The 20,654-nt window shown below is 40.5% G+C and overlaps 1 protein-coding gene across 6 annotated transcripts in view; it reads left to right on the top strand.

Annotated features, from left to right (window-relative positions):
* Window positions 1-20,654, top strand: part of CIT (citron rho-interacting serine/threonine kinase) — a 174,613-nt gene that overhangs the window by 107,565 nt on the left and 46,394 nt on the right. For 5 of the 6 annotated variants that reach the window (XM_056529823.1, XM_056529836.1, XM_056529829.1 and 2 more), the window contains 4 exons: window positions 7,378-7,575; window positions 9,196-9,389; window positions 10,012-10,056; window positions 18,063-18,198. In XM_056529823.1, the coding sequence (XP_056385798.1) occupies window positions 7,378-7,575; window positions 9,196-9,389; window positions 10,012-10,056; window positions 18,063-18,198 (573 nt within the window). The remainder of the gene's footprint in view (window positions 1-7,377; window positions 7,576-9,195; window positions 9,390-10,011; window positions 10,057-18,062; window positions 18,199-20,654) is intronic. The other variant, XM_056529852.1, reaches the window with a different exon arrangement.

The following is a 20,654-nucleotide window of genomic DNA, read 5'->3' as shown; positions in this document are numbered from 1 at the left end:
GCGACGGCCTCTCTCCCCCTGCCTTTCCTGGGGGTATATCGGGGTATACACGCGCACACACGCACCCTCATTTTTTCATGGATATTTGGGTAAAAAACTTTTTTTACCCAAATATCCGTGGTAAAATGAGGGTGCGTGTTGTAGGCCGGTGCGTGGTATACCCCGATAAATACGGTAGTTTGAGCATATATCATGGGTATCATTTGAATCTTGTTAACCCAAAGAATAAAGAAAACATGTCATTTTTCCCATAAAGTGTACACCGTGAAAACGAAACCTTCCAAAATTTGCTTAATTGCGGTTTCCTTTTCAATTTTCCCACAGAAATAATATTTTTTGGGTTGTACCGTATATTTTATGGTAAAATAAGTGATGTTGTTACAAAGTAAAATTGGTGACGCAAAAAACAAGCCCTCCTATGGGTCTGTGGATAGAAATATAAAAGTTATGGTTTTTAGAAGGCGAGGAGGAAAAAACAAAAATGCAAAAATAAAATTGGCCATGTCCTTAAAGGGGTAGTCCAGTGCTGAAAAATGTATCAACTATCCTAAGGATAGGGGATAAGTTTCAGATCGCGGGGGATCAGACCGCTGGGGACACCCCCTCAATACATCGCTATGGCAGAGCCGGAGGTTGCCATAGAGTTGTATTGAGGGGGCGTGTCAGCAGCCACTTCGTGCGGTGGTCAACCCTCCCCCTTCCCGCGGGCTGCCAGGGCCCCGTACAGGAGATCGCTGGGAGCCCCACGATTTGAAACGTATACCCAATTCTTAGGATAGGGGATACGTTTTTCAGCACTGGATATCTCCTTTTAAGGCCAAAATGGGCCTGGTTTTTAAGGGGTTAAGGACATTACATCAAAGTTGGATCAGCCTGTAGTGTGGTTTTCCACGTTGATTTTGAGTGTCACTCAGTATCCAGACCTCCGTGGGTTGATAAATTTGATTTCCATTGATAATTTTTGTGTCATTTTGATGTCAGCACATTCAACTATGTAAAGATGAAAGTATTTCATACAATTAGTTCATTCAGATCTAGAATGTATTATCTTAGTGTTCCCTTTATTTTTTTTTGAGCAGTGTACATCTTACAGTCATGGCTGTAAATGTTGGCACCCCTGAAATTTTTCGAGAAAATTAAGTATTTCTCACAGAAAAGGAGGAAGTGACACATGTTTTGCTATACAAATGTTTATTCCCTTTGTGTGTATTGGAACTAAACCAAAAAAAGGGAGGAAAAAAAGCAAATTGGACATAATGTCACATCAAACTCCAAAAATGGTCTGGACAAAATTATTGGCACCCTTTCAAGATTGTGGAAAAATAAGATTGTTTCAAGCATGTGATGCTCCTTTAAACTGAGCAATATCAAAATCACACCTGAAAGCAGATAAAAAGGAGAGAAGTTCACTTAGTCTTTGCATTGTTTGTCTGTGTGTGCGCCACACTAAGCATGGACAACAGAAAGAGGAGAAGAGAATTGTATGAGGACTTGAGAACCAAAATTGTGGAAAAATATCAACAATTTCAAGGTTACAAGTCCATCTCCAGAGATCTAGATTTGCCTTTGTCCACAGTGTGCAACATTATCAAGATGTGTGCAACCCATGGCACTGTAGCTAATCTCCCAGGGCGTGGACGGAAGAGAAAAATTGATGAAAGGTGTCAACGCAGGATAGTCCGGATGGTAGATAAGCAGCCCCAAACAAGTTCCAAAGATATTTAAGCTGTCCTGCAGGCTCAGGGAGCATCAGTGTCAGCGCAAACTTTCGGTGGACATTTAAATGAAATGAAACGCTATGGCAGGAGACCCAGGAGGACCCCACTGCTGACACAGAGACGTAAAAAAGCAAGACTACATTATGCCAAAATGAACTTGAGTAAGCCAAAATCCTTCTGGGAAAACATCTTGTGGACAGATGAGACCAAGATAAAGCTTTTTGGTAAAGCACATGATTCTACTGTTTACAAAAAACAGAATAAGGCCTACAAAGAAAAGAACACAGTACCTACAGTGAAATATAGTGGAGGTTCAATGATGTTTTGGGGTTGTTTTGCTGCCTCTGGCACTTGGTGCCTTGAATGTGTGCAAGGCATCATGAAATCTGAGGATTACCAATAGATTTTGGGTCACACTGTACAGCCCAGTGTCAGAAAGCTGGGTTTGCGTCCGAAATCTTGGGTCTTCCAGCAGGACAATGACCCCAAACATACGTCAAAAAGCACCCAGAAATGGATGGTAACAAAGCACTAGAGAGTTCTGAAGTAGCCTGCAATGAGTCCAGATCTAAATCCCTTTGAACACCTGTGGAGAGATCTTAAAATTGCTGTTGGGTAAAGGTTCCCTTCAAATAAGAGAAACCTGGAGCAGTTTGCAAAGGAAGAGTGGTCCAACATTCAGGCTGAGAGGTGTAAGGAACTTATTGATGGTTATAGGAAGCAGCTGATTTCAGTTATTTTTCCAAAGGGTGTGCAACCAAATATTAAGTTAAGGGTGCCAATAATTTTGTCAAGCCCGTTTTTGGAGTTCGGTGTAAAATGATGTCCTATTTTTTTTTTCCCTCCCTTTTTTGGTTTAGTTCCAATACACACAAAGGGAATAAACATGTGGATAGCAAAACATGTGTTACTGCAATCCTTTTCTGTGAGAAATACTTCATTTTCTTGAAAAGATTCAGAGGTGCCAACATTTACGGCCATGACTGTATCTCCTATCCAAAGGATAGGGAATAAGATCAGAGTCCACGTAGAAACACCAGCGCTCCAATCCCCTGTAATGTGCTCGGATCGGTGTCCAGCCAACACCAGCAACGAAAATGAAAGGCAGATGATCCAGCACTATTTCTATGCAGCTTTATTAGAAACACAGCACACAGGTAAAATCAGCCTGAACTCAGACGCGTTTCGAGCGCATGCGCTCTTTGTCGGTGATGTCACAGGTACTACCAGGTGAGGTTAAATACCTTTTGCTTGTGGGAGGGAAGGGAAAAAATCCCATATCCCCACCTCTCTCTGGAGACGTGTGGCATAGTTCACATTAGTAAGAACAAACAATGTTAAAATATATGTATAAAAAACCAAAAAATGAAACATACATGCAATGGTATGGCTTAATTGTTCATAAAATTATAGGATTTAAATGTCACGGAAGGGGGTTCGTAAAATTGGTGTTAATGCTTTTAGTAGTGAAACAGCAGTTCTTGACGGACATTTAGACCCGTCGGAGAGCGAGTCCCCAGTGTGAACTGCCAATATGCTTCACGATCTGCCAATTTTTTCCTGATACAACCCCCTCTCGTGCCCATTTTTACATGCTCAATTGCAAAAATTCGAAAGGTGTTTAATTTACCGGCATGTGCAAAGTGAAAATGTGCAGATGCAGCAGATGTCTGTCTTACTGCTGTCATTGTACTGTCATTCAGATGTTCCAGTGCTCTTATTTTCAGTTTTCTTGTTGTGTATCCCACATATTTTAAATTGCATTCTGTGCATTCTATCATATAAATTACATTACTGTAATTACAGTTCATGTAATTATTGATAGGGTACCTTTTGGTACCATCCGAGCTCTCGAACTGGGTCGTCTGTTTGACATACTGACAAGTACGGCACACTTTATGTCCGCACTTGAAAAACCCTTTCCTTTCTAACCAGCTGCTATTTCTCCTGTTCTGTGAAACGACCACACTCGGGGATAGTTTGTCTCCAAGTGTGGGGAGACAAACTATCCCCGAGTGTGGTCGTTTCACAGAACAGGAGAAATAGCAGCTGGTTAGAAAGGAAAGGGTTTTTCAAGTGCGGACATAAAGTGTGCCGTACTTGTCAGTATGTCAAACAGACGACCCAGTTCGAGAGCTCGGATGGTACCAAAAGGTACCCTATCAATAATTACATGAACTGTAATTACAGTAATGTAATTTATATGATAGAATGCACAGAATGCAATTTAAAATATGTGGGATACACAACAAGAAAACTGAAAATAAGAGCACTGGAACATCTGAATGACAGTACAAAGACAGCAGTAAGACAGAGATCTGCTGCATCTGCACATTTTCGCTTTGCACATGCCGGTAAATTAAACACCTTTCGAATTTTTGCAATTGAGCATGTAAAAATGGGCACGAGAGGGGGTTGTATCAGGAAAAAATTGGCAGATCGTGAAGCATATTGGCAGTTCACACTGGGGACTCGCTCTCCGACGGGTCTAAATGTCCGTCAAGAACTGCTGTTTCACTACTAAAGGCATTAACACCAATTTTACGAACCCCCTTCCGTGACATTTAAATCCTATAATTTTATGAACAATTAAGCCATACCATTGCATGTATGTTTCAATTTTAGGGAATAAGATGTCTGATCGACGGAGTGTCTGCTGCTGGGACCCCCGCGATCTCCATGCAGTACCCGCATTCTATGCGGGTCTGCGTCTCCAGTTTCAGAAACTTCTTTGTTTGCGGGACTGGAGATATGACGTGACGCCTCGCCCCCTTGTGACATCACGCCACGTCCCGTCGTGACATCACGCCACGCCCCCTCTATTCATGTCTATGGGAGGGGACGTGAAGAAGGCCATCACACCCCCTCCCATAGACATGAATGAAGAGGGCGCAGCGTTTTTGGGACTGGAGACTCAGCCCCGGGTGCGGGTGCTGGTGCTGGAGCTTTGTACTGTCCATAATTCCTCTATTGGATTCATGTCTGCACTGTTGCTTGGTCAGGGTAACGCTTCCAATGCCATGGTCCTTATGAAAACGTGTCGCTTCACGACTCTTGTGACATGAAGATACTGTAACACCATAAAAGTGTGCCCACATTGAAATTTTGCTAAAAGATGATGTTCATTGATCAAAAATTGCTAATAAGGTTGGTTTTTCTACAACATGTGTCAGCTAAATTCCAAAGAAGCTAATGGCCAATGAACCATTGCCACCCAGACATTCTGGTAAATGTAGTGGCAAAAGGAAACGACTACTTAGAATGACTTACGGAATGCTGAAAGAATCAAAGATCAGACATCTGCAGGGTTTGCTGGAACAACATGGAGTTACTTTCAGATCTGTTTGAGGAACACATCTGGATTCTGGACGTCCATCCAGCAGACCTTTGAGAAAATAGCAACTGACTAAACAAATCAAAGAAAAAAGACTTGACTGGAATAAACAATTTGAGATCAGGACTGGAAACAAGTGAAAAATATTGTATTTTATTAGCATAATTTCTTTGACTTTGTTATCTTTACGTCATCTTTACATATTTTTGGATGCTTTTGAAGATTATGCATGATGATCAGGTTTCAGAGATAAGACCGTCATCCAGTGTTCTGAGCAGCAAGTACAATATGTGAGATGACCGGCTGGAGGACGAATAATGAAAGACTGCATCGTCCAGCAAGTCAAGCCCCCCACTCAGGTCATGCTGAAGACCAACACAAGTATGTTTGGGACTGGCAGGCTACATTATGCAGGGAAATATGAAGAGTAAGCCATACAAATCCGACATAGTGCAATCAGGCACAGTAAAAGGGGTTTACAGAGACAGGAGACTTTATCTTCATGCACAATGATACCATATGTCACAAGGATCATAAAATGACACGTTTTCTTAAGGGCCATGGCATTGAAGTGTTACCTTGGCCAAGCCACAGTCCAGACATAAATCCAATAGAGAAATGATGGGCAGTTCTAAGGTCAGAAATGAAAAAGATCCTTAACAAACCAGCAGCAAAAAAAACTTGGCCAAACAATGCCTGTACGACTGAGCATTGTAAGGAAGTGGTTCTCTCTATGTCTGAATGAGTTAAATACTTCATATTGGCCAAACAATCACAAACAAAACAATACATTTTACTACTTTCTACATGTGTATTTCGTGTCATTTGATATGGCTGTATTATTATACAAGACAAAAGAACAATAAAACTTTTTTTTTTTTTTTTTACATTTCTAATAAATTGGCCAACACTGTATATCAGCAATGCTAGATATGCATTTGAAAGAGAGTAAATCACAACAGTGTGAATGTAGCCTGCAAGCAGCTGCTTTATTTTTGCAGGCCATTTCTTTGTGACCTAATGTTTTTTTTAAGTTGCTGTTTGTGTGCTAAATCTCAAATGAATAGCTCTTAATCACATTGAAAAAGGTTGTTAAGAAGAGCATGTGACATATTTGTTCTGAATTTCTATGGAAAAGTAGAAGTAAAAATTGAAAGTCCAAATTTCTATTTTTTTCATGAGTCTAGTAAGTGTTGCTTTCTAGTCCTGAAAAGCAGTCTCTTTTCAATTGTGTAATTTAGTGGATAAGTCTCTCCAGATTTGCCTATTTTGGTACATACCCAAATACTCTGAAGAAGAAAATTAAGAATAATAGATATACCATAAAGAGAATTAAGGAAATCTACTACCCTTTCCGAAAAAGCTCCAAATGGGAGCTTGAACAGCCATGTGTAGAAGGGTTGCAGCATGCGTGTGGCAGCAATTGCAGACCCAAAGTCTGCACGAAGGTGGCAATATGGCAGCCGTTCCTCTCATTCTTACTAGAAATGTATGACTAATTAGACAACTGGGTGTTACCAGTTGGGGGTGTATACTTGCACCCCTGACCTGACAGTGTCAGACAGTTTACTTGACTTCTTAGTTATACAATTCTATTAAGGGTAACTGTGGAATGGCATAACACTTTGCTATAAGAAAAGGTTCCAGAATAGTTTTTTTTTTTCCTAGAAAATAGTAAAAGTAATAGGGATTAGTAAATAGGAAAAGTATGTTGCTAATTTATTTAGTTTTGCTGCAGCATTTGAATAGCATCAGAATACTCTGTAAGTACATAAATATAAATATTAAGCTTGCAGCACTCACCAGACTGTAGTCTCTCTCTTTGTCTTTATTTCGGTGAAAGAAACAGGTGGTACAACAGCATAATTGTGTGTAGGATGTGTGCATGGGTGACTGAAAAGACAATGAACATTTCATGTCTCTCAGGCACGTGCTTGTAAACTAATTTGGCTGGCGCATGTCATGTGTACTCCCTCCCCACCCTCAATTATCAAAGAGGCATACGTTCTTCATAAATAGTAAATTATCTTCGAGGTACACAAGTTTGTAAGTGTGGTCAAGGCTGGTGCAAGATTGTACAAAAATGTGCACTTGACTAATCCCTCGCCACCGTAAAGAGCTAACCATGCCACTATACATTCAAGTTGTTTCTTTTAATGATTCTAAGTGCATTGTGCAAAAATGTTGTTACTTTTTGACGCATTGCAAAAAAAGTGACTTTTTACCACACACACACACAAAAAAAAGAAAAAAAAAAAATATATATATATATATATATATATATATATAAATAACCAATGATACATTTTCCCCCTTTGTCTCCAGGTTCTTACAGACTTAGAAGACCAGCTGAACCGTATGAGTGAAGAAAATGCAGAGCTGAACAATCAAAACTTTTATCTAACCAAACAGCTGAATGAGGTCTCCGGAGCTGCGGAAGAAATAATACAACTCCGAAGTGAAGTAGATCACCTAAGGAGAGAAATTACTGAGCGGGAAATGCAGCTCACTAGTCAGAAACAGGTAGAGAGTTTTTTTTAATTTAATTTCTTACAAGGAAAGGAAAATACAGTAATGCAAAGTATTTGTACATGCCTAAGCTTAGCCCTATATTTGCATTCAGAATTATTATTTTTTTTAAACAAAGAATTTTTATTTAATTGAGTACCAATAAAGCAATAAAAATAAGTCAGTCACCAAATTAAGCAGGGATTATGGGGGAGCTTTATCAAAACCAGTGGAAAGGAAAGTTGCCCAGTTGCCCATAGCAACCAATCAGATCGCTTCTTTCATTTTTCAGAGGCCTTGTTAAAAATGAAAGCAGCAAGCTGATTGGTTGCTATGGGCAACTGGGCAACTTTGACTCTGCACAGGTTTTGATAAATCTTCCCCTATGTTCTTAACCTTGACAGAACTGGGAAACACAGTTTTCTTTTACACGTTGAAACATTTTGTTGGCTACAAAATTTTAATAATCAGTTGGACCACTTTTTTAATTAAGTGTTCTGTTTAGCTATGTTCACACTCGGGAAGGTCCGCACGGAAAATCTCTGTGCGGACATTCCTCTGACCGTGGCGGGCCGGCAGAACATGTTGGCACTAAGATAGTTTGGGAATGCACAGTCTCATAGACGGCAGTGCTTTTTCATGCAGAGTCTGTAAAAGGAAAAGACATGTCTATTCTTTCCACGTAGATCGGAATGTGAATTTCCTTGCAAGATGTTTCTGGCGCGGAAATTCTGCCATGTGAACAGCACTGAAAAATCCCATTGCAGCCATCGTGTGAACATAGCCTTACTTACAGTGCTACTACATAGGGAACTAAGCATTACACTGTGCCTCTTTACGTTAGTGAGTTGTCTGTGTAATGGATGACATCATTGGTCCTCCAGAGCTAGAGAAAATGGCATATGGTTTAAATAAAGTTTTTATTATAAACATAACATTTTTTTAAGGATTTTTGGCAGTTATTATAATTTTCCATTCTACTATGAATATTAAAAAAATAATTCTGGCTATTAGGCCTAATAGTATGCTGTGACTTCCTGTTCTGTACAGATCACTTTCCAGCAGTATCCTCCTAATCATTATAGACAAGAGTACAGTGAAAGATGACACCAATCAATAGAGGAGATAATAGCTGAAGTTCAGGGATCAGCCTCCCCTTTCCTGAGGAATGACCTTTGGACAAGACAGAGTGCATGTCTAGAAAAATTGCCATTCTAGTGAATAGGATCTGAGCCAGTCTATTGTGTCTGTGTCCATGGGACTTGACATAAAGCACATCTCTAAATGCTGTTAAAAACAACTTGAAGTATCATGTAAAAAAAAAAATTATCCAGCGCTCGGACCACCCGCGATCTGAAACTTATCCCCTATCGTTTGCATAGAGGATACGTTTTTTTACATGGTACTTCTCCTTTAAGCAAAATGGCTGTCCCCCCTAATTATCCACAAAAGTGAAATAAGAAAAAAGTAACCGAACATAATGAAAAAAGAACGTATCTCAGCTCTAATCTGGCAATAATATAGGCAATACATTCACTCTAAAGCAAGTGTTGGGCAAATCTGGGTGTCCTGTGAGTGGATACAGTTTGTTGATTTATAGAAATGAATTTATAAATTGTGGTCTAATAATTCCAGACAATGGAAGCTCTTAAAACTACATGCACAATGCTGGAGGAGCAGGTAATGGATTTAGAGGCACTGAACGATGAGCTGTTAGAAAAGGAACGTCAGTGGGAAAGCTGGAGAAGTTCACTAGAAGATGAGAAGACACAATTTGAGTGTAGACTTCGAGAAGTGCAAAGACTTCTGGACACTGAAAAACAGGGCAGGTAAGGATCTGACACTTCTCTATTTTGTGTTTGTAGGAGAACTGTGTACAGACGCCAAAGGGTTTTACTTTATATCCCTGAACATTTGTTTAATAAGTGCTTATCCCGGTTTGCATCACCGCTGACATGCTGCCCCAGCCCATTATATGCTATTATAGTTAAAATCTTCTTTTATACATATTAACATGTTATGGAATATTTATTCAATTACGTTTTAGCCACAGAGGTTGTACTGTGTTTTTCTAGGCTGTACTGTTTGAAGAGTCACTTGCTTCTTGACCTGTTCTGTCTTATCGTTTGGCAGCAGTCTGGAGTTGTAACTAAGGATTTACATTTTTCATGCATGCTCGATTTCTTCACTGCTTCTATCCATCCAGATAAGTGGATTAAAGAGAGAGGATTTTTTTTTACATCTGTATATGTCTAGACCAGTGATTCTCAATGATGGCCTTCTTTGATGATCTTGGGTAATACGAGCAATATTAGACTAGCACTGACAAATCAGTAACTGGCAAGAGTGAAAGTGATCTGTATTCAATCTGTTTAAAAGCAAGGAGGATTATAACTACTGTGAGGTTATTATTGGCTCATAACATTCAGTGTCTCCTGCTCTATACCGCAGTTGGCGCCAAGCGGAGAGACAACTTACAGGCTCTGGGCTGAATAGGTACCTGTCTTTTTTTTCCTTTTTTGTAAAAAAAAAAAAGACTTTGCATTATTATATATGACACCAGCACTGCTATATCTGGACCAAGCCCTTTTCCCATACCATTAGCAATACAGCTGTTATCAAGACCTTGGGGGTCTTAAATAAAACTTCAGCTGATATAATTTGATTAGCTAGCCCTATTATGGTATTAAATGCCATATTAACTGTAGTAGAATGTCACTACTAAGTACTGCCTAAGTATTAGAAGGCAGAGTTTGTCTGATATATAACAAACCAAATTCTTGATTCTGGGAAAATTCACATTCCATTTTCTTCATAAATTTTTCTCACTACATTTCATAAAAAGCCATTTTGAATCCATGGAGGAATGTATTATATTTTGATATCACCGATCACTGATTCCATGCATATGTAGTACTTTGCGTGAGGCACTGGATTATTGTGCGTGACCCTTTTTTCTCACCAACCCGCCTGCTGTTTTTCTAGTCTGCTTGTTATGGCGCCCCTAGTGTTATTTTTATTTCCTTCCAGAATGTCAACCTAATGTGTACAGAAGCTTAGTTCCACCAGCTGAACCTTTTTGCACATGGCTGGTGAAGTGCTATGTAAGCCGGCCAATAAAAACTGGTGCACTAGAAATAGCATTCCACTAGCACTAAACACATTACGTGGACATTGATAAAAGGTATCAGAAAAAAAAAACCATCAAGGGACACTATAACAAGCATGTAACAGCAATATCTAGACACTTTTAAAGGAGTAGTCCAGTGGTGATTCAGTGGTGAGCAACTTATCCCCTATCCTAAGGATAGGGGATAAGTTGCAGATCGCGGGGGGTCCGACCCCTGGGGCCCCCCGCGATCTCCTGTACGGAGCCCCGACAGCCCGCTGGAAGGGGGCGTGTCGACCTCCGCACGAGGCGGCGGCCGACACGCCCCCTCAATACAACTCTATGGCAGAGCCGAAGCACTGCCTTCGGCAATCTCCGGCTCTGCCATAGAGATGTATTGAGGGGGCGTGTCGGCCGACGCCTCGTGCGGGGGTCGACACCCGCTATCTCGGCGGAGAGCCGGGGCCCAGTACAGAGAGATCGCAGGGGGCCCCAGCGGTCGGACCCCCCGCGATCTCAAACTTATCCCCTATCCTTAGGATAGGGGATACGTTTTTCACCACTGGACTACCCCTTTAAGTACATTTTTAATCGAAAAAATCTTTTGGGGGGGGGGGGGGGGGATCTATCAGAGAAATTTAAAGGGGTTATCCAGGAAAAAAACTTTATATATATATATATATATATATATATCAACTGGCTCCAGAAAGTTAAACAGATTTGTAAATTACTTCTGTAAAAAAATCTTAATCCTTTCAGTACTTATGAGCTTCTGAAGTTAAGGTTGTTCTTTTCTGTCTAAGTGCTCTCTGATGACACGTGTCTCGGGAAACGCCCAGTTTAGTAGCAAAGCTCCATAGCAAACCTCTTCTAAACTGGGCGGTTCCCGAGACACGTGTCATCAGAGAGCAATTAGACAGAAAAGAACAACGCTAACTTCAGAAGTACTGAAAGCCTTAAGATTTTTTAATAAAAGTAATTACAAATCTGTTTAACTTTCTGGAGCCAGTTGAAAAAAGTTTTTTCCTGGATAAGGCTAAGTTTCCACTTGTTTTTTTTTCTGGCAGTTTTTGGAAAACTGCCACTGCAGTTTTTGAGCCAAAGCCAGAAGTGTATTCAAAAGGAATAGGACATAGAAAGGAAGGACTTATACTTCTCCTCCCTTGTGGATCCACTTCTGACTTTGGCTCAAAAACTGCAGTAGCAGTTTTTCAAAAACTGCCAGAGAGAAAACCAAGTGGAAATGTAGCCTAACTCCTTTAACCCCTTAACGACGCAGGACGTATATTTACATCCTGCGCCGGCTCCCGCGATATGAAGCGGGATCGCGCCGCGATCCCGCATCATAACGCGTCGGTCGGGGCGCTCATCAACGGCCGGGACCCGCGGCTAATACCACACATCGCCGATCGCGGCGATGTGCGGTATTAACTCTTTAGAATCGGCGGTCAAAGCTGACCGCCGCTTCTAAAGTGAAAGTGAAACTATCCCGACTAGTCAGTCAGGCTGTTCGGGACCGCCGCGGTGAACAGCTTACAGGACACTGGGAGGGCCCTTACCTGCCTCCTCGGTGTCCGATCGACGAATGACTGCTCTGTGCCTGAGATCCAGGCAGGAGCAGTCAATCGCCGATAACACTGATCACAGGCGTGTTAATACACGCCAGTGATCAGCATAGGAGATCAGTGTGTGCAGTGTTATAGGTCCCTATGGGAACTATAACACTGCAAAAAAAAAAAAAAGTGTTAATAACAGTCATTTAACCCCTTCCCTAATAAAAGTTTGAATCACCCCCCTTTTCCCATAAAAAAATAAAACAGTGTAAATAAAAAAAAAATAAACATGTGGTATCGCCGCGTGTGTAAATGTCGGAACTATAAAAATATATCATTAATTAAACCGCACGGTCAATGGCGTACGCGCAAAAAAATTCCAAAGTCCAAAAAAGCGTATTTTTGGTCACTTTTTATACCATTAAAAAATGAATAAAAAGTTATCAAATAATCCGATCAAAACAAAAATGTACCGATAAAAACTTCAGATCATGGCGCAAAAAATGAGTCTTCAAACCACCCTGTATGTGGAAAAATAAAAAAGTTATAGGGGTCAGAAGATGACATTTTTAAACGTATAAATTTTCCTGCATGTAGTTATGATTTTTTCCAGAAGTCCGACAAAACCAAACCTATATAAGTAGGGTATCATTTTAACCGTATGGACCTACAGAATAATAAGGTGTCATTTTTACCGAAATATGCACTACGTAGAAACGGAAGCCCCCAAAAGTAACAAAATGGTGTTTTTTCTTCGATTTTGTCGCACAATGATTTTTTTTCCGTTTCGCCGTGAATTTTTGGGTAAAATGACTAATGTCACTGCAAAGTAGAATTGGTGATGCAAAAAATAAGCCATAATATGGATTTTTAGGTTGAAAATTGAAAGGGTTATGATTTTTAAAAGGTAAGGAGGAAAAAACGAAAGTGCAAAAACTGAAAAACCCTGAGTCCTTAAGGGGTTAAAGGGGTACTCCCCTGGAAAACATTTTTTTTTGTAATCAACTGCTGCCAGAAAGTTAAACAGATTTGTAAATTAGCGTATATACTCGAGTATAAGCCTGAGTTTTTCAGCACGATTTTTCGTGCTGAAAACACCCCCCTCGGCCTATACTCGAGTGAACTCTCCACCCGCAGTGGTCTTTAACCTGCGGACCTCCAGAGGTTTCAAAACTACAACTCCCAGCAAGCCCGGGCAGCCATCGGCTGTTCGTGCTTGCTGGGAGTTGTAGTTTTGAAACCTCCGGAGGTCCGCAGGTTGAAGACCACTGCGGCCTTCGACATCATCCAGCCCCCTCTCACCCCCCTTTAGTTCTGTACAGTACTCACCTCCGCTCGGCGCTGGTCCGGTGCTGCAGGACTGTCCGGAGAGGAGGTGGTCCGGCGGTCTGCTATCTTCATCGGGGAGGCCTCTTCTAAGCGCTTCGGGCCCGGCCCCAGAATAGTCACGTTGCCTTGACAACGACGCAGAGGTACGTTCATTGCCAACGTACTTCTGCGTCATTGTCAAGGCAACGCCTCTATTCCGGGCTGGAAGCACTGAGAAGAGGCCTCCCGGTGAAGATAGCAGCCCGGAACCACTATCCCACCGGACCACCTCCTCTCCGGACAGCCCTGCAGCACCGGACCTGCGCCGAGCGGAGGTGAGTACTGTACATAACTAAAGGGGGTGAGAGGGGGCTGGATGATGTCGAAGTCCGCAGTGGTCTTCAACCTGCGGACCTCCGGAGGTTTCAAAACTAAAACTCCCAGCAAGCCCGGGCAGCCATCGAGTTGTAGTTTTGAAACCTCTGGAGGTCCGCAGGTTGAAGACCACTGAGGGCGGATGATGAGAAGAGGATGATGAAGGGGGGGTGTGGGATGATGACAAGAGGATGATGAAGGGGGGGTGTGGGATGATGAAGGGGGGTGGGGATGATGACAAGGGGATGATGAAGGGGGGTGGGGATGATGACAAGGGGATGATGAAGGGGGGTGGGGATGATGACAAGGGGATGATGAAGGGGGGATGTGTGGGATGATGACAAGGGGATGATGACAGGTGATGATGATGAGGGTCTGGATGATGACAGGCGGTGATGATGATGAGGATGTTAATGACGGGTCTAGATGATGACGGGGGGGATGATGTATTTCCCACCCTAGGCTTATACTCGAGTCAATAACTTTTCCTGGGATTTTGGGTTAAAATTAGGGGTCTCGGCTTATACTCGGGTCGGCTTATACTCGAGTATATACGGTACTTCTATTTAAAAATCCTAACCCTTCCAGTACTTAGCTTCTGTATGCTCCACAAGAAGTTATTTTCTTTTTGAATTTATTTTCTGTCTGACCACAGTGCTCTCTGCTGACACCTCTGTCCATATCAGGAACTGTCCAGAGCAGGAGAGGTTTGCTATGGGGATTTGCTCCTAATCTGGACAGTTTCTGACTTAGACAGAGGTATCAGCGGAGAGCACTGTGGTCAGACAGAAAGGAAATTCAAAAAGAAATGAACTTCCTGTGGAGCGTACTGGAATGGTAACATTTTGTTAATAAAAGTAATTTACAAATCTGTTTAACTTTCTGGCACCAGTTGATTTAAAAAAAATGTTTTCCAGTGGAGTACCCCTTTAACATTTTATAGTCAGACAACCACTTTATTAACTCTTGTGTCCAGAACTCTGCTATAAATAAGTGTTTAAAAGGTATGGACACCTTTTAGGGCAACTTTTTGTTACTTTAATGCAATACATTTTTTTAATTAGGCTTTAAAACATTTTTTCTAGCTGTTTGGCTTCTGCAGCATTTCTGTATCATAGTACTTGGCATACTGCAGAATCCTGTTTACAGTGAAATCTGTCAGGGAGCTTTTCTTGATCTTCAGGAACTCTTACCTTCTACTGAGCAATCATCTAAGCTCAATTATTATGAAATCATTGTATCAACCTTAGTTTTATTATACCTGAGCCTTGATGATCGCTCAGAAGAAGGCAGGAGTTCCTGAAGATCAAGCCAAATTCTGTCTCTGAAGAATTCTACTGTATACTGTAATTTAAGGCCTTTCAGTTAAAAAATAAATAAATTAATTAAATACATTGCTCCCAAAGTTGTCCCTAAACTTCAAATATAAGAATCACTGGTCACTATATTATGTATTACAAAATAAATTCTTGGAAAACAACCAGGCATGTGCCATCTGGGAGAGGAGACTTATCTATCTTCATCTTTTAAGAAGCTTTTTTCCTCCTCAGACACATAATTTGTTGTAGTGCGCTTTGCTTATTACCAATTACCTCTTTGTGTCTTTCTTCCCTTGTAAAAATCTTAAAGGAAAATGTATTAAAGGAGACAAATTTTCCATCCGTCCATTCATGTTTGAATGCATCATTACTTCTTTGTTATGTTTTTGTTTGTTTGTTTTTTAGCAAATGTAACATCTCTTTTTTCCCCATGTTTTTTTTACAATAATTTATTTATCCACACTGTTTTCCGTTTTTTCATAATTCTAAGGCATACATTTTTAATTTGCTGCTGGGCTCTAATTATATTCTGCTTTAGGTAAACATGTTAGCAGATTTGTTTCATATATAGTAATATATTGACTGTATATCCTCACTAGTACCCTTTCTTGATTAACTGATGTTACTATGATCTCTCTATAGTTGATATATATTTATGATCTATATATAGGCATGGCATTTACACAATAATTTATAGAGGCTTTCTATTTTGTCAATTGCATGTATTTAAGGGGAATCTTGTGGCGTCTCCTGACACGCATGCTTTAGTAAATGCTGTACTGTACATGCTTTCCCCATTAAATAAAAATTCTGGAACATCTTTTTCTATAGCTCATGGTTGTGTCGTTTCTCTGTTGTTATTACCAGAAATGTATGACTAAATAGCCAACTGGATGTTGCCATTTGGGGTGGGTCCCTTTACTGTGAGCTCTGATTGGGTAATGTCAAGCTGTGTAAGGACACTTCTCCAACCGGTAACATCCAGCCATACATATCTAGTAAGAATAAACGAGGAACAGCTCAACAAAGCTATAGGAAAAGGTGTTTCAGATTTTTTTAAAATAGGGAACACAAAAATTTACTAAAACAGATAGGTCAGGAGAGGCACCTGATCATGAGGGTCTTGCTGCGGGGAACCGGAGCAAGTAGTTTTTAACCCCAAAACATTTAAACTGCATGGAAATCTTAAATCCACCAATATGTTAGTGCTTTTTGTTCACACTTCTCTACTCTATCCTAGACAGAGGATCCAACCCTCCTAACTTGGGGAAGCCTTTATAAATTAGATATTTATGTACAGTTGCCCGTACTAGGGATGTCCCAATACCATATTTTTTTAAACTGAGTACTAGTACCAATACTTTTATTTTTAAGTACTCGCCGATACCAACCACCAATACTTTTTTCTATGTCATGTGACAGGGTTTTTTTTTATGGGGAAAAAGTTTTTATTAGAGGAAGGGCTTTTTTATATATATAAAAAAAAAAATGTATTTAAAAGGGGGGGTGGGGAATCCAAACTTTTATTAGGGAAAGGGTTATTTCACATTTATTATTATAGTTTTTTTTTTTTTTTACACTTTTTTTTCCCCACTTCTTTTTTTGTCCCCATAGGTCACTATTACAAGCAATCTGTAGATTGCATACACTGATCAATGATATGCCATAGCATAGCATTGGTCAGTGTTATCTGCACTCCTTTACTACTGCCTGCTATTGATGGCTGCAGTAAAGGAGCAACGATTGGACGGCACGGAGCACGGTAAGGGACCTCCGGCCGTCCTCGCAGCTGATCGATTTCACTGCGGTGACCCCGATCAGCATCCCTGAGCTAACCGGCAGTTAACTTCAGGACTTGAAGACGCCACAATCAACTTTGATCACGGCGTCAATAGGGTTGATGCCGAACATCAACACAATCAGTGATGTTAGGCATTAGCCACAGGTCCTGGCTCTGATGCGTGCTCAGAGGCTGGGCGCGCTGTATAGTTCGGCACCTCCATGATATATCGGAGTATCAGATTAGGTATCTGGGACATTTGCATTAATACCAGTATCTGTATTGGGGCATCCCTAGCCGATTAAGGTACAATTATGTTAGGGTGGATTCACACTGCATTTCTGTGTACATTTACTATATACGTTTTATACACAGGGAAAAAAGTATAACTTAATGGATAGTGGTCATACACTATAGCATAGTTGACTGCTTTTTGTGTACAGCAAACTTTACTATACTGTAATGGAATCATTGAAGTGAAGACAAAAATGCAGTGTAAACCCAGCCTTATTGTAAAGCGTTGGATTCGGTTCTCTGCTGTGCTGAATCGGGAGATGTTAGTGTGGCCATTTTTGTTAACTACATATCTTGCTGTGCATAGCTGAATCAGGCATTTGCTTAGTCTAAGGAAATGATTGACTGTGTATTTATTCTCATTGCAGTAACACAGGCAATTGCTCTGTCTAATATTGTATGCGCTATATCCAAACCTAAAAGTAATCTGTATTTAAGGTCATTAGCATAAACACTGCTAAAAAAAGGAGACTAGCATTATCTTCTTCAGTTAATAGCGGATACTTTATCCAGACCCCATCTGTGCAGTAAATATTGCTGAAAAAGTTTTAAAAAATGAAGCAAATAATCTAGAGATTGACAATTTACTGTTCAATATTGCAGTTACTTTTAGTTTTTTTTACTAGCATTACTAAAAGTAAACAACTGAAATCATTTAGGAACTCTGAATCAAGGGTCACCAGTTTTAGTAAGGGCTTTTAGGACTTGGTCTGCAGTAAAATTCTGGTTTATTTACATGTGGTACTATTCATCTATATTTCCAGAGCACGGGCTGACCAACGCAGTACTGAATCTCGCCAAATGGTGGAACTGGCAGTTAAAGAACATAAGGCAGAGATTTTGGCTCTTCAACAAGCACTCAAAGATCAAAAACTGAAGACTGAAAGTCTCTCAGATAAGGTTAGTGTAATATTTTTTTTTTTGTCATCCATTTAGGGATTGTTGCTGCTGTTTATACTTTTAGATACAGTACCAATTGTCTCAGAATACATCTGAGGTTGGTATTATTTTTTTCTTTTCCCAAACAATGAAGCTTTATTATGAGCCAAAGATAGCAATACGGACAAGTAAACAAAAGACACCCGAAACATGAGTATGATAAACAATAGAAATCAAACAGGGTACATTACATGAAAGTATAAAGTAACAGCAATTGCAATAGGGCACAATCTCAAGGAGCTTGAAGATGCATCTGAGGATAGTTTAACACCTTAAAGACCAAGCGTTTTTCCGTTTTTGCACCTTCGCTTTTTTCCTCCTTACCTTTTAAAAATCATAACTCTTTCAATTTTGCACCTAAAAATCCATATGATTGCTTATTCTTTGCACCACTAATTCTACTTTGTAATGACCACAGTCATTTTACCCAAAAATCTACGGCGAAACAAAACAAAAAAATAATAATAATTGTGCGACAAAATTGAAGAAAAACTGCCATTTGTAACTTTTGGGGGCTTTCATCGCCACGCAGTACATTTTTTGGTAAAAATGACACCTTATCTTCTCTAGGTCCATACAACTAAAATGATACCCTACTTATATAGGTTTGATTTTGTCTTGCTTCTGGAAAAAATCAATAACTACATGCACAAAAATTGATATGTTTAAAAATGTCCTCTTCTGACCCCCCTATAACTTTTTTATTTTTCCACATACGGGGCAGTATGAGGGCTCACTTTTTATTGGTACCATTTTTGTTTTGATCGGACCTTTTGATCACTTTTTATTCATTTTTTTATGGTACAAAAAGTGACCAAAAATACGCTATTTTGGAATTTGGATTTTTACGCATACGCCTTTGACCGTGCGGTTTAATTAATGATATATTTTTATAGTTTGGACATTTACGCACACGGCGATTTCACATATGTTTATTTTTATTTACACAGTTGGTTTTTTTAATGGGAAAAAGGGGGGGGGGATGAATCAAACTTTTATTAGGGAAGGGGTTAAATCACGTTTAATGAATTTTTTTTTTTTTATTTACAATTTTTTTTTTGCAATGTTATAGGCCCCATAAGGGACTATAACATTGCATACACTGATCACTGCTTTGCCATAGCATTGATCAGTGTTATTTGCTGTTGATTGCTTAAATGGGCACTGTCACCAACTTTATTTTTTGATATGTTGTAGTACTTATGTACTACAACATATCTCTAATATATTGTCATTATTTTATTTTTTTTTATTATCAGGGTGAAATTTACGTTTAAAAACCGTCCGCTAGGGGTCACCCTCCTAGTGGCCGGCTGCAGCCTGGCGTGACGTCACGCCTTAAAAAGGACTGATTTTGGCCTGGCAATCAGTCCTTTTTCATTTAGGCTGCTCTCGCTCCCTGCCTGTCAATCAGACAGGCGGGACGAGTGCATTGGCTCCCCGGCCAATGGCTGGGAGGCCACTCCTCCCGCCCATGTCGTCGCCGCCGCTGTCCCTGCACGCCCGCTGCCGGACCCTGCAGGTATCAGAACAGAGGGATGGGGGTATGCAGGGCGGGGGGGTTGTGATGGAGGGAACGGGGAATGGGGGTTTGACAGAGGGAACGGGCTAGCTCCGTAGCGCCGCATGGCACTAACTTATAGTTTATCTACACAGGGTGCCTCCAGCTGTTTCACTACTACAACTCCCAGCATGTCCAGACAGCCAATAGATGTCAGGGCAAGCTGGGAGTTGTAGTGGTGAAACAGCTGGAGGCACCCTGGGCGGAAGTGTTGTCCCCAGCAGGCATCAGTGACGTGGTGTCTGCTGGGGAAGTCTGCCTGGTAGTGAGCACACTACCAGGCAGACAAAAAGTTATTTTTAATATAATAAAAAGAAAAATTAAAAGCAGGAAGGGGGTTAGGGATAGATTGGCAATAGGCAGGGACAGAAAAAAAAAAATAGGATGGTGGGAGCTACCCTTTAAGTCTGGATCTCAGGTTTGGAGCAATCAAATGCCGATGGGACAGCGAGGAGCATGGTAAGGCTGTCCCGCGATCAACTTTGATAATATATGTCTGTGGTCATTAACGGGTTAATATAGGGTTCCATCTTTAGGCTATGTTATTAGGCTGAAATTAGGAGTACAGTATGAAGTTTGTTGTCATGTAAACTTCCTATTCTGTGGATAGGGGATCATTGTAAGTACCATTCAAGAAGTAGACTTCAGGAATTCTCTACAGCTATGGTCAGAGTCAGAGTTAAAATCCCATATAGACTTGATTCAGATCTTGGATGCTGCAGGTTCATTTTACCTTTCTTAGATACTAAAAATTCAGAAAATATTATAAAGCCTGAAAAATTAAACTGCAATCTCATGTTGCATTTTTTCATTTAAAAGTTTCATTTTAACCTCGTAAAGACCCAGGGCGTATGGC

Source organism: Hyla sarda, chromosome 1 (genome assembly GCF_029499605.1).
Source record: "Hyla sarda isolate aHylSar1 chromosome 1, aHylSar1.hap1, whole genome shotgun sequence".
Lineage (NCBI taxonomy): Eukaryota > Metazoa > Chordata > Amphibia > Anura > Hylidae > Hyla > Hyla sarda.
The sequence above is the reverse complement of the archived record's forward strand: the minus strand, read 5'-3'. Positions and strand labels throughout refer to the sequence as shown.